Genomic DNA, 15186 nt, shown 5'->3' on the forward strand with positions numbered 1-15186 from the left:
CTTTTGAGTAATTTACTGTTAATCATTGTACTTAAAATGCTACATGAAAAGAACAGGATGTGGAGTCATACATAAAATTTATGGGTTTTCTTTTTCCATTTTTTAAACCCACACTCTTTAAACCCACAGACTGAAAAATCTGGGCCTGCTCTTCCAAAAAACATATTCACTTTGAGATCCAAAGAGCCCTTGGGTGACTACCTCTTTCAATGAAAAACTAGCCATTCCAATGTTACCCTTGGATTTTAAGGTGACTAAAGACATTATCCTCAACTGATTTTGAATTCTAAAACCAAAATAGAGACTACACCCACTTCAAAACACCCAAGTAATTTTATCAATTTTTAAAACCAAAAGGTTTTTAGAAGCAAAGAAAACATCGTAAACGTGATTTCCACAAAGTAAAAGCTCCTATCTCACAATAAGAGAGCTCAGCTCATAAAGATGGCAAATGAAATTTGCATTACTAACAATTTTCAAAGGCTTATGATTCCTGCATTCGTTGCTCATTTTTCTAAGTAACACCTTCTAATATGTTAGGAACAAATCCCAATAAATGCTGCTGATTACCTTGCTGATACAAGTACACTGTTTAAGGAGATAGCCCTGTGTTGGGCTTCAGGCTAGAATGAATTTCTATTTTCCCTGAACACTCATGAGAACTATTTGACACATAACATGCAATTATTAATTACTTATGTTTGCAGCTTGATACAAAGGTTAGTTACCTTCCATGCTCCACTAATTAAAGGGACAGAAGAGGGATTCCATAGAAAAGCACAAATAAACCTCACTTACCAATTATTGCAAAAAGGGTGTATTTAAAGTATCAATTTTCTGCTTAGTCTAGGTTTAAGGCTGCCCCTAAGAACTATTTTCAGCTTAAATGACTTTCAGAGAAGAATAAAATACAGTTTGGTCTCTTTGAATACAAACAACTTTGAAAACAGTTCATTTGCAGTAGGAAAATCTGGAGAAGATGATCTGGGCTGAGGATTAATTGAGTATGTAGGAGTAACTTTTGCAACAAGAACCAGAGGAATCAAAAAAACCTACTACTACTATTAAACCACACACATCATCAAAATTGTTACTATTTCCCAATCCTCTATTATTTCCTTCAATAGAAATAAAATTAAAACAAGCTATAAATAAATTGTAAACTGATTCTGAATAACTGAACACATTAAAATGTAATGGGTAAGTACAGCCAGCCTATTCATGGCAGCTGAAGGTTTTGTTTCAGTATTACCAGTGTGACAACAATTTAGAAACATTGCTTGTAAGCAGCTTTTTATAAAGAAAATTTCATGCCACATTTTCGCATGGAGATATGCAAAGTATCTCTTCAATAACTTCAATCTGTTATTCTTCCCATTTCAACCCAATCAATCACACTTCAAAAGGTTTCAGATTTCTTTTTGCTTATTTTCTATAACTACAGTAAAATTAAAGGAGACAAATTTCGTGATCATATTTTCACAGGACTTCTATAAAATACCATCCTTGCACAAATCTTTACTTTAGACACTAACCTCTGATTAACACTAAATGTTTTTTTTAAAAAATTGGAAGATTCTACATAAAATGGATTTCCCTAATCTATCATGGTTGTATACCTTCAAAGAAGGCCTCCCGATTATTTAAACATGAACTCTTGTGTATCAATCATTCCAGGCATTTGCAGGCAAATTTATATTTACATGAATCTTCTGATTTCATTCACATTTTCCTTGATTTTCATAAAAATCTAGTGATAAGTTTAACACCCTTTCCATGCAATGAGGTCAAATGATGAAAAGGGAGAAAAATTAGAGAATAAAGTCAAAGAAAAAAAATCCATTACAAAGACTGTAATCAAACTATAACCGAGCTGTGCCAGACATTCAACAATTTGTCCTCATTTAATTCAAATTCTGCATTAAGACATCAGCTAGTATACTGTTCAGGCCACCCCTATAGCTCAGGTTTGTGACATTCTCCGTGTGCATACTTCAAAAAGCCTAGTGAAGAAAACTGCAGTTGCAGGATGAATCCAGTTTTTAAATAAACACCAGTGAAGTCCAATTTTAAATTAAGCAATCTGCTGTTTAGGCTCTTTGGGCATGAGCCAAGAGAGCTGAAAATGAAGTTCAACCATCAAGCTGGGAGATCCCTGATTTTTCTTGTTTAGTTGGGTTGCTGACTGGCTCTGAAGAGATGCTGCACTGGCTTTGCACCCTGGGGTTATTTTTTCGTTCAGTTTCACCACCACTCCTTTGAACTACAACTGCAGATATAAAAATACAACAAATCTGGGATGACTTTACCCAAAGTACTTGTATTTAGATTTCATCCCAGACTTTTATAGGCTGACAGGAAGGAAAATGTACTTAAATACAGATATGTTTCAGAAGAAAATCATTAAATATGGGCCATTTATTCTTTCATACCTGTTTAAACAGTTGAAGATTAACAGCTGTTTCCAGGAACTGCTTAGTTGTACTGGAACGATGCTTCACAAAACTATTCTCACAGAAAGTTATAGGCTCTCCCTAAAAAATTGAAACAGAAGAAGTTAGGATGGTGAGCATACATCTAAATCATAATTCAGTCTGAAAATATGTGTCTGCATCAAATTAATTTTATGTTTTTTCTACCAAGACATGAGAAGATCAATAAATATATTGCTGATTTAACAGGAAATTATTGAAACAAAGTAATTTCTACACAAAACAAAGGCTACAAACTGAAACATGGTTATAAAAATGGTTTGAACATTAACACTTAATACATTAAGATATATCTTCCCAAATGGGAAAAGTGCACAGCCTATAGATACCAGAACCCTTGGATGATGAAAGAAGATAAGTACTCATTGAAAAGTCAGAGCTTGTTACTGCAAACAACATTCATGGAAAGAAAAAGATGTTAAGGTATTTGTAAACAATCAAATTAATTCCTCTGTTACTCCCTAATTTAATTTAAAATTTCCTGTCTTCAGTGTGCACAGACCACTGGATGTTCCTGAGGAGTATTTCTCCAATTTTGTTATTCTTGTCCGTACTTTCTGACAAATACCTGAAGCTGTTTGGCATAACTGGACAAGTAATAGAACCGTTATAAAATTTGTGTGGTAATCAAGGTACACAATCAGAGTTCACCATACAGCCAAAAGGCCTCTCACCCAAGTTTACAAAACCAAAATGATTACCAAGCTAGCAACAATTACCAGAGGTCTTGAAGACACAAAACTTGGAATGCTACAAAACGCCCCATTCCAAATCTACCATTTGAAATTTTACTACCCAGAAGCTACATCTCCAGTGCAGTCCCACAACAGAATAAAAGAAACCTCAGCCACTCAAAAGGAGAAAGATCAAAGGCAGCTGCTACACTGATCTTCACAACAGCTCCAACCACTTTAAAGACAAATTTATTAATGGCCATGATCACCCCAGCTTTGTGCTCCTAGCCCTGTTTAACTCCAATTGCACATGGCACTTCTGCATTTTCCCATCATTCCAGGTGGCTGTAGGGAGGCGTTTCCAGAGTGTCACCAAGCACTGTCTCTTAGCTTAGTTTGCTGGAGCAGCTGTAAATAATTTTCAACTGTTCCTTATACCTTACACTTTGTTTTTAAATGGTTCAAGTGTGACCTTAGGGAACGTTGCAGTAAAACCATTATGATGCAATTTTAAAATCTATTCTTATACGATCAAAAACTTCCCTCTTTCTGAGTCTTTCTTTTCTTTCTGACTCAGCGAAGGATTTAAGTTCAACAAGTCTTGCATCCTTACTTCTTTACGGAAGCTCTAATTTTAGAGAAGTTCTCTCACTGGAAGAATTAGAAGTCTTACATTTGCATAATCTTTGCCCTGTCCCAGGGTAGCTGGGGTTCTCTGAGACACAGACCCAGCTCAGTACAACACACAGCTCTGTGTCCATCAAATCTCTAGAAGCACCCAAGTTATTTCCCCTATTCATCCCAAAATAATTGGTGAATATGGTGCACACGCAGGACATGCTGGATCTGTCAAACAGCCTGAAATGTTTGTGGTACTTTAAATAGCACTGCCTTCCTGACCCACTTTGCATTAGCTGTTCTTGAGCTCCTAAAGACTCTTGTCTTAAGATGACCCCAAGCTACTTAGCAAATCAAAGTGCATCAAAACAAATGGAACAGTCTCCAGTGAGACATGGTGGTATAAGACATAGTGCTCCTGAGGGCAGACTCTCTTCTCAGTTCTGCAGCTCTTCCAAAAAATTTCAAGGCAGCAAATTAAAAGAACTCCCTACATATATATATATATATATATATATATATATGTATACACACACACATATATATCATATTTATTTAATTATTTGTTGTTGTTGTTACACAAAGAAGGCACGTCTGGAAATACAGAGGCTTTGTGGGAGTGCAGCTCTGACTAGATGATGGCTCATGACATACTAGAAAACATTAAATTTAGGAATAAAGAGAGAAAATATTTTCAAAATAAACTATCTAATAAAATAAAAACTAAGCTATGTTTCCCTGTACCAGTCTCCCAGTTCTCTTGGGATAGATGAAAAAGGAGAGGTTATCTCCCTACAGGAGAGAAAACAGGCATGCTTGCTCTGGCCTTTCACACCAGCCAGGGAAGAGAGAGGAGCCAGCCAGTTTTCCTGATGGCACTTCTCGTGGTGAAGCCTTCTAAGAGAAAATCAGGAAATAATAGATCAACACTCATTTTTAGTGCATGGCTGTAATATTTTCCCAAATACTTTCCTTTAATCACTGGATGTTTCAGATACCTAGTAAGAATGCTTGGACTGGTGCATCTGTTCCCTTATCAGTACAGTTCAGACACAGAATAACCAAAGCTATTTCTTTGCTGAAAATTCATTTAATTCTATAAGGAGTTCACACCCAAAGGTGATCTATGTTATTTCAACCTGCTGACTGTAAGACTGATTTAGAAATTTGAGTAGGTTTAAAGCTCCTACCTGTTCAGCACATAAAAATTAGAAAATCATTGAAACCTGCAGAAACTCCAGATGGAAGCTTTCTCAGGATATGTATGGTAACTTTAATGAAATTGCATTAAATAACACAATTAACTCCTAGCTCTCTTATTTGCTCAAGATTCTCACCAACAAAATTGTTTTCTAAATAAAACTTTTACAGATCTTCAAGATTATTACTGCAAACATAAAGCCTTTTGAAGTGCCATTTAACAAGTAAATTATTGAATCACTATGAACAAAACTACCTCTCAGTGTTTCCATGCATTAAGATTGTAACATTCCTGTTTCTGCAAATACAGCTGACTACCTTTAGCAACTGAGTTTTGGAGGAATGCTGCACTGATATTTAACTGCTCAACCATCGACTGGCCCCTGTTGTATTGATCTACAATGTACTTTCAAAACAAGTTCGATCTAAACCCAGTGGGGACTCTGTACTGAAAAGTAGACAGCTAATACTCACACCAAACAATCTATGCCCAAACATGATATCTATCCTTCTAACAACAGTTGCTATAGAATTTTCTTCCCCTTTCATAGCTTGCCACACACAGCAGGAATTTCTTACTCTAAGCTACATTCACATTTTAAGCAAGCTATTTATACAGACCTCAATGGAACGTGAAAACTGAGCTAAACCAGTGTGATCATTTTAAAAGGCATGAAAAAGCCTAGATTACAAGGTGTGTTTGTACTTTCTAAATCTAGTGATATTTAACTTCAACAAGAAGTAAAAATACTTCTTTATTGCAGAAAACATTGCCTCACTCTAGCATGACTCATACCAACTATTAGTTCTATTGCAACAATTACTATAATTTAATTTTGATATTAAAATTCCTCTGTTTAAAAATCGGTCATGACATTCACAGATAAAGGTCAATGGGTAACTGAGCATGTGCTGTGATTCTTCTCAGGAAGGTACCATTTACAAACAAATTTTTCCAAAATGTGTAAATCTCTTGCAATCTGTGAAAAAAACCCCAAAAGAATCAGATATACTGGTATTTCTTACAGTCAAATTATACCTAAAACAAACTCCTATTAACACAGTATTATATTCAAAAAGGACCAATATCAGTCCTTGACACAAATAAAACAATATATTTTTCAACATGTGAAACAGAATTCTTATGAAAGTCAAACAGTCATAATAGGGATTACACAGGGTGGTTCAGGATTTAAGCACCAACTAAGTTCTGCCATTTCATTACTGTTTCTGTACACTGCTGTACTTTTTATACAAATATATAAGTCAATACTTATGTAATTGCATTCTGAATCTCAATTTTTTTCCAATATAATTTTTATTTATTTTATTGTATTATTCTGATTTATTGTACATTGAATACAACATCTGTTGGACAGCTGATGTCACTGTTTGTAAATACAGGCCCAAAGCATGCAGTTAACATTCAATTAAAGAGAAGTTTGACAGGTTGTGCCATCTTCACCATGAAGGTTATCCTGCCCCTCCCTGAACTCCTACTACTGAGCATTCCAGAGCAAGCCAGCAGCCTTTGCTCTTCCTTTCTTCATTGCTGATAGGTGATACTACAATCATCACAACTTGAAACAAAGCTATTCTGGGTTTATTTCTTTTATTTTAATATCGAGAGCTTCAAGGATTTTTTCCCCCAAAAGAGGAGAAATTAATCTCTATCATAGTAAATATTTTTATATTCAGTATTTTTCAACTCCTTCTTCATTCTCTTATCTACCACTCTCTCTTCTGACACAGACTGCCTTTTGAAGAATTCTTTATGTCACATCTTATGTTATTAACTGACCATATTGTGTATGATTTATGAAAAACATGTACTAGTCTGCCTTCATCTGCCCACATCCATGCAGGACGTGGGAAAAACACAATGACACTCATACTCTGATAACAAAATGACACAAACATGAACTTCACAACAGCCATATTTGTGTCTATGTCCCACCTATGCCTTCAATTCCGAAACACAGAACATGCAGTAATGTCCAGGAGAAATCCCCAAATGCTGGACTACCCAAAGAAATTAGATAGGAACCTGAAAAAAGGTTCAAGGCCAAGTTGTGAGCACCCAAAGTAAACAATGTCTCAAAATGGACTGCAGCCCTCTGTGTGACAGAGACCATATACAAAACCATTATAATTCACCATTACACCGATAATACATTTTTCTGGATTATTTTTAGGTCATTTATAAAATGACACTGAAGCATTTTTTTCAATCATCCCCACATACCATGTGTGAGGTGGATTTTGTCTGGATTCAACTAAAGCAGAGTTGCAGCTAGTCATGTTTTTTCAGCATTCAACACCAGACTAGAATCAGAGCCACAATGAAGGCAGAAGTGCACACTGTGTGAATGTCAGGTCCTTAGCACTAGCTGGACTGCTTTGCTCTACAGATCCGCTCCGATTTTTTTTACAATATTTGCTCATGTAAAGTGCATCATATTAAAAATTACTCTTAACAGTTATATCAATTTGACAGATTAATTTAGTAATGATTAAATCAGAAAAAAAACCCCAGCTATTTCTTCTTTTCTTTTACTGGATTAAGTATTTCATTACCGTTTAATATGCACAAAAAATTATTATAAACTTTCTCTATTACATGTCATATTTCCTGTCTGTATGGGAGTAGTCAGATTTTCCATATGGTCTTTTGGAGGCCCACGAACTCTCTGCAAGACCCCTGAAGATTCCCATTTTGCCTTTCACCAATCACTTTTTTTCAATAATTGCTAGACGTTTGTCCAAGACATATTGCTATACCCGGGAGAATCTGTCCTGTGCTGCAAACAAACAGTTGCACAGAATGAATGTTCAGTGTGATGAACAGCGTTTGGAGTGGAGAGAAGTGTTGGATGAGTACAGACACTATTAAAGCTGTTCTTTACTCAAAGTGAATATTAATGACAGTTGTTTCATGTTTCATGTTGAAATCATACAGGACACACTGTTGCAAGGAAAATAGTTTACTCAAACATGTTTTTCAACTTTCAAGCAATTGATAACTGTCCAAATACATTATTTTCATTTTCATCAGGAGGTTTGTGATCCTCGAAACTGTACCCCAAAACACCTCAGTTCTTGATTTTGAAAGTATAAGCTTATTTATAGCAGAAGTATTTCAAACCTATATGGAAAATATTTTCATTTAAGTATTACCCTTAAAAATTTTCTATGCAAATACTACTTAAGTTCCTGAAAGAATGTAAATTAAGTCCGTAAATGTGGTTTAAATTATCTTATTAGACCTGGCACCACACACTCCAAAACAAAGGGAAATATTTTCTTTGCAACAGCAGTTCTCAAGCTTTGAGACGCTTGACAAATATTCCTAATACAGCCAAATGTGATTAGATTTTTTTCAGCTTTCCAATTCATAAAGGAAGAGGCAAATGCAGAATGAGCTGAATAACCATGTGAAAATCCTCTTAATTTCTACTAATCCAGAGCAAATTCAATTTTTCTTTCACAACAAAAATTTTGTGAAATACTGAATTAGTTAAGATTATGTTAACACAGATCAAAATAACACTTACAAGGAGGTTTTATTTATTTTTAAATATGCTTTGTCTTTGGACAACTTGATAGCAATCCAAGATATGCTAGTATTTGCCAGCAGACTTCTGCCTGCTAAGATATTCTGAAATAACATGTTTTTTAAAAAAAATAATCAGGCCACATTGGTTTCATAAATATCTTCCCTTGTATGCAATCAGTGTAGCCAGAAAAAGATAAATCTGCAAAAGAAAATAATGCAGAAAGAAAGACTTCAAAGGTCATTTTGACAAATGTTTGCCAGTAGAAACGATGCATAGTGCACTGTTTCCATACAGTGCAAATGTAGAGATCTCAGATATGCCAACAGCTAAACTGAAATAAAATGGGAATCAGTTAAAAGGAGAGCTCATTTCAAAGGAGATTCTAACCAGGATGCTAAAGAACTTGCACACTCAGTTCCACAGTTACAAAAACAAAGGACTGACAGAAGCATATTTCTGGTCAGATCAGAGTTAAGACCATCAAGTAGATTGACATCCTTATTTTTGCACATATCCTAAGTGTCCAAAAGACATTTTTTGACTTAACAGCTCTTACTGCAAGCTGCCATGAGTTGGCATGGACTAGTGTCCTCACATTTGGACTAAGGAGCGAATTAGATTCAGGTGATGGCACTATGGAATAAAGGACAACTACGTGTTTTGCTGAAATTATTTGTTTTATTGAAACAAGTAGTGTGTTGAAATCCAGCAATTTCTAAAACAGGTGCAGCCCTTTCAACATGGAATGCAAATGGGATTTCCATTTGTAAGAGAACTGCTAAACACAAACAGGTGAGCTAAACCCGTACATGACTTCACGTCTGCATGGGCTACCTTCCTTCTCATAACAGTGGTTCTCAGTGGCACAGGCAGCTGGGGTGCAAAATGCTCACAGGCACAGAAGACTACCTGGAAAAGAACCACCTGGGGAGAAGTTGGGAAGACCCAAGGGCCCAACTGTATTTTGGAGTTCCCTCCAGTAAAGCCCTCATCTGGAATTACTAACTATCATATCCATTTCCATCAAGGAATACCATAGCTCCTTAGAGCACTCTTCTCACCCCCAAACCAATACCCACCCATGTTCCATACACCTATCAGCTTTACTAACTTGACTCCTCAAGTGAGTATTTTCTCCTATCAAATTTGAATTTATGTGAATCTATCAGACAACCAAATATCATATCCTCAGAATTTGTTCTGACATGACCCAATGTCATCTCAGTACATTTGCTCAAACCCACTACTACCAGTAGTTTGCAAGAAAAATAATCTGGACTGATGGATTAAATTAATCTCTAAATTTTTTCTGATAAATTATTTTATCTCCAACAGGCTCAATATGTGCCACCCTCATTTTTTAGAAATTATGAAAGCCCATGAAACATTAATCAACTGAATACCAGCAAGATGTGAAAAACACAAATTCTGAGGTTCTGGTAAGGTGAAATGGGTTTTCATTTCTCCTGTCTTCCAAGTGAAATCAAGGTAAGTGTATAACAGGAGAGTATATGTTTGACTCATATATGGCTTCTGCTAAGAAAGAAGCTTCTACCCTTCAACACAGCAAAACCTCAGGGAAAATGATGAGAGTCTGAAAGGCACAGTCCCTTCAGTTCTTCATAACATTAAACCAGGTGAGCTGTGTGTGAGCAGCTTCACTAATAAAAACAAAGACTAAAACTGATACAAACAGGAAAATAGCTGACTTTGGATGAGTATTTTTCAGTACAATTCACTGTCGAGAGATGGTGGTACCTTCCAATTCCTTAGCACAGAGTAAGATTTAAAACAAACTATTCTAGACCAGAAAAATTCCACATTTTCCTTGAAAGAATGAGACCATGATCTTATAAATTCAGGAAAAAAAAGCAACAGGGAAGCCATCTTACTGGTTTGTATCTCAGAGCATCTCGGTAGGATCCAAAGAGTGCTGCCTGTGCCCGAAGGAAGGCCTTGGCCACTCCGTCACCCGTAGCTGTCGACTGCTTTTTCAGTTTATTTTTCAAGGCCGAGACCTGTATGACAGAGTGGAACAGTTAAATTAACACCTCAGAAATTGGTACAGCAAGGTATGAACCCAATCAGCAGGCAAACCATAGTGTCTATAGGTCAGCCAAAAATTCATCCTCCTCTTGATAGCTTATCTTTTTAACTGCAAGGAGCACCTGCTGGTCTGTTAATTGAAATGAAGGCAGGGGATGATGGTAGAGTGCTAATGCAGATTGGTTTATGCTCTCTTTTTTTTCCCAAGGCCTCTTGACATAAATAAGCTTAATTATTTTACAGTAAAATGCATGTGAGTCACTTTATTGCAGACTTTTTTCCCCAGCATAAAATGTATTTGCTAGCTTGAATGTAGACATTTGGATCTGTTTTATTTAAGCTACGAAGGTTTATTTTTAAGGACTCTCAGTGGTCACTTATTATTCAGTGCCAAGGAGTATCTCTTATTTTAGGTCAAATGCCTATCTTATATGATTTCTCATGTACCATGGGAGTACCTGCTACCACAGTCAAATAGTTGAGAAAAGTTTTTGTAAATTCAGTGTTACACTGCCTCCAGAATTGTCCTTGAAGATAAAACATGTGAAAGCGAAGAAAACAAAAACAGTAATTAGGAAGTGCCTGTAATTTAGAAGAAAAAAAAAAAAAAAAGCATGAAAAAAATGACCGTTCTGATTATAGTGGTTGACTTTTTTAAGGATGTTTGTCTTTTTTCACTTGGCAAATAACAACCACTGGTTAGAATTAAAGAAAAAAAAGAAAGGGGGAAAATTTTAATTTAAATAACTGTTACTTGGACATACTTTGGAGGGAAATCATATGACTTTGGAATTATTACAAGATATGTGGAATTACGCACAGATATTGTCTATACACTCCTAATTTCCATCATGAGGGACACTGTGGAAAATAAGTAAACTCTATTTACATAGAATACATCTCTTTTTATTGCAATGTACACAATAAAGCATTATTTAAGTCTATTATTTAAGCATTATTTATATTATTAATGAAGTAACATTCCGAGTTACTATTTAAGTGGAATATTATAAATACAAATTTATCACAAAACCAGCTTTAATTCTTTTGAAAATATATACAAGAATGAGTATTTTTTTGTTTCTTTATGCAAGCAGTCCTGACTACTCTTGTAGATGATGATTGTAATTGAAGTGTCAACCTAATTAACAACTAAACTTTGAATAATGCTAATGAGAACTGAACATGGCATCAGAGAAAAGACCAGCTCTACAGGTGATAAACCTTCACAGTAGTGACATTTTCCAGTGTAAAGTCACAGTTACTGTGATCTGATCAAAGAGAGAGACCCCCATTGGGTCCAATTATAACTATAGTTTGGAAAAAAAAATTATTGAGTTATGATGTTCATAATCTATGCAGAAAGGCCTTTACAGTACAGGTCTTTTCCCCATAGCTGTGATCTTTTAAATTTATATCCAAGCTCCACAGATCTAGATAAAAGTCTAAAGCCTGATTCGTTTAGCCCATGGAAAGCACACACCAAGGCTCATTTACGTTCTTGCCTTACACCTCAAAAGGAAAAAAAAAAAAGTACAAGTCTGAGTACAAAAACCAGTTAAGAAGTTCAAGGTTGAAAAACTAAATGCATGTCTAGGTTTTGTGGTTTGATTTTTTTCTTTTCTTCTGTATTGTATGATTATAGTTGTAAAAAATAAGATTTCATTGTGGGTAAAATAAATGCATACAAGGAAGATATGCCCATAGACAGTAGCACTGTTTGACTAAAATAAAAGCAATAACATTAAGTCAACAAGAACTGCCAATGTTAAAATTTGGTCTCTGTCAAGACAGGCAAAGCATCTTCTAAACATAAGGGAGGGAAAAGGTAGAAAACTCTCTACATTCTTTTAAATCTACATTCTTCTAAATGATACCTTATGATTTTGGGGAAATTATGGTAGATGATAGGACAGGTTAAGAGAAGAGAGGAGGTAAAGATAGTGCAGAGCAGAGGGATTACATGACCAAATGAAGGACATGAATGAAAAAGGTATTTTCTATTTTTCTCAGTTCTGACAGGCCCTAAGCACCCTATTGTAGATTTGTTAAACAGGACGCTTTAGGCAAAATATGTGTTAAAAAGAACAATAGAAAAGACAACTGATCTCCTACTCTGCTGCCATACTACTGTGTTATTAGCTCAGTGATATTAAGACCTCCAAAGAGCTGGCAGTTTGGAGGCAGGTGCTCCAGACAGCTGCACATTTTTGTGTGCTGTCCTGGAGGGAGTTTAAGCCTCAGAAACGCAATGCTGGAGTTCAAATAAAGCTCCTCCAAATCCTGCTTCTCTCAGGAGGCAATGCTTAAAGGCAAGAAGAGCTCCATCAGATGATTCAGCAGAAGAACAAGGAGCATGGTGCTCATAAGAGGAAGCCTGCAGGGACCATGTGAGCCACAGCTGTTGGTGAGCCACAGCCCTGCTGTGCCTGCTGTCCCGAGCAGGACCCTGGCTGCAGCACACCTCAAGTGCCCCTGGGACCTGCCTTGGCTTCCCCCAAGCTGAGGCGAGTGAACACACAAGCAGAGGACAGTGCATACTCAGGGCCCAGCCCAGCTACACTTGGGTAGGATGACGTCAAATTCTCCCTGTTCCACATTTGAACCAAAAACACAGTGACAGAGTGATAACGTAATTATTACAGCCAGGATAGCAAGCATAGCTAAGAGACAGCGTGCACTGAACTCCTTGGAAGATCTGGTACACAACAGGACTATGATTGCTTAGACCCATGCACCTCAAACCAAGAAGACGTGAGACTCCTTTGGGTGACATCATTAATAGCATTTAAAATTATTTTAAAACTACACGATTCTGACACCAAGCCAAAAAAATAGCAAGTAGCATCTATATCAAAATATTTTCATCATATGTATTTTAATCCACCTACCTACCTACCTATGATTAAGAATGTCAAACTTTTTAAATTTGTATATCTTTTGCAGAAATAGCCTTTTACAAAGTTTAAAAATAAAGAACTGCAGGCAGCAAACTGCAGGGGTTAGAATGTCATTAAAACTTATTTCTGAAAGACACCAGTGATCCACTGCAGAAATGCTATTATTAATTTACACTAGAAGCAACCTGTTTTTATCTTCTCCTAGCAACAGCTTCTCATAGGAAGGCAACTTCATTGGACTGTTAAACACTGCCTGTGAAGAGTAATCAGAACTTCAAGTAGGTTTAAATCAATAAAATAGTTTTTCAAAGATAAAGATGAGACTGATAGGTATTTAAGTGTATCTAAATGTAGAAACATACTGTGTTGGTCATTGAAACAAAAGGTATAATTCATTTAAATGGTTACCATACATCCTTTCTAGGACTCTTAAAATATAAATATCTGATAGAAAACATGACTAATATCCCTTCAATATCCATGTGAATAGAAGGATCACATAAAATTAAAAAATAAGTTAATAAGATCACATAGCTTCAAAGGCAATCAAAGCCTTTGTTTCTGCAAAAACTCAAAAGCACACATAAATTTAAACACATACAGAAGAATTATGTTTGTATGTATTTGTTGTCTGAGAAATATAGAACCACACACTGGAGTTTCAAATTACTATTTCTCTCTGAAAAAAATATATCCAGATATTTCTCTGGTATTAGCAACACTTGTTATGTTGTAATCTTTTATTCTGTTCTCCATCAGATGATACCACTATAAAAGTAGAAGCTCACTCGCAAAAACAAGAAAGTAAAAGAAGATTATAGAGAGTAGAAACAAAACAAAAACCTCAAAACAAACTAGAGTCTGATATTTAAAACTATTTCTAGTAAAAGGCTTCTAAATATTTGATTATTATATACAGGCAGAGGATTTAGGCATCTCATGGAAACCTCCAGCATTTAATCACATTTTTAGACATTCAGACAAAACCAACTACTTAAATGCAAATGTTTTCAAAACTAGTTGTACTTTTCAATCTCATATTCTAGCTTTTAAAATTTTATCAAGGTTCAACAGAATTTCAGCTCTAAGAACTTTTTCACAATAAAAAGTTGCTTCATAATGCTGCAAAGAGCTCTGAGTTTCTAAAATGTATTAGTAATACTTTTAGCTATTTTCTGATGTAAAAGAAACATTATAAATTATGCTATTTATATTTTGCAAAAAAATATTTTAATTGCACTGTTATACATTGACCTTAATTTCTTTATAGTACCATTAATCATCATATTTGAAGAAATAATTTGCACAACCAGTAATCGCTGCATAAAGTACCCAATTTTCTACATGAATTACAGCCTACTTCTCAAATGCTACTTTTAGAAGTAATGTTTATATGCCAAATTTATGGTGTTAAAATCCTCTGACTTTAGGAATCTCTAAATTAAATCTCTAAACCTCAGTTTAGATTCTGTACTGCACCACAGTGTGTAGGTACCAGGCAGTACAAACACTATGCATCTTTCAACAGCTGTGGAGCTTTTGCAGTTGACAATACTTAACAACCACAGAAGAAGCTAAAAGACTATAAAGTCTGTTGCTTTCTGAAGATCATATTTATAAAAGTTATGCTCAGTCTATGATTTCAAGTCATTAAGACTTGGTTGCTAAAAGTGATGCTGTCAATTCTGCAAGCTGTTTG

General features: G+C 35.5%; 1 protein-coding gene across 3 annotated transcripts in view; it reads right to left on the minus strand.

Moving 5' to 3' along the window:
- The window catches only part of DENND1B (DENN domain containing 1B), a 156462-nt gene that overhangs the window by 31436 nt on the left and 109840 nt on the right, over nucleotides 1-15186 (minus strand). For all 3 annotated transcript variants that reach the window (XM_086841999.1, XM_086841997.1, XM_086841998.1), the window contains 2 exons: nucleotides 10434-10559; nucleotides 2433-2534 (listed from right to left, as the gene is read on the minus strand). In XM_086841999.1, the coding sequence (XP_086698125.1) occupies nucleotides 2433-2534; nucleotides 10434-10559 (228 nt within the window). The remainder of the gene's footprint in view (nucleotides 1-2432; nucleotides 2535-10433; nucleotides 10560-15186) is intronic.

Source organism: Cyanistes caeruleus, chromosome 9 (genome assembly GCF_971803275.1).
Source record: "Cyanistes caeruleus chromosome 9, bCyaCae1.hap1.1, whole genome shotgun sequence".
NCBI classification, from domain to species: domain Eukaryota; kingdom Metazoa; phylum Chordata; class Aves; order Passeriformes; family Paridae; genus Cyanistes; species Cyanistes caeruleus.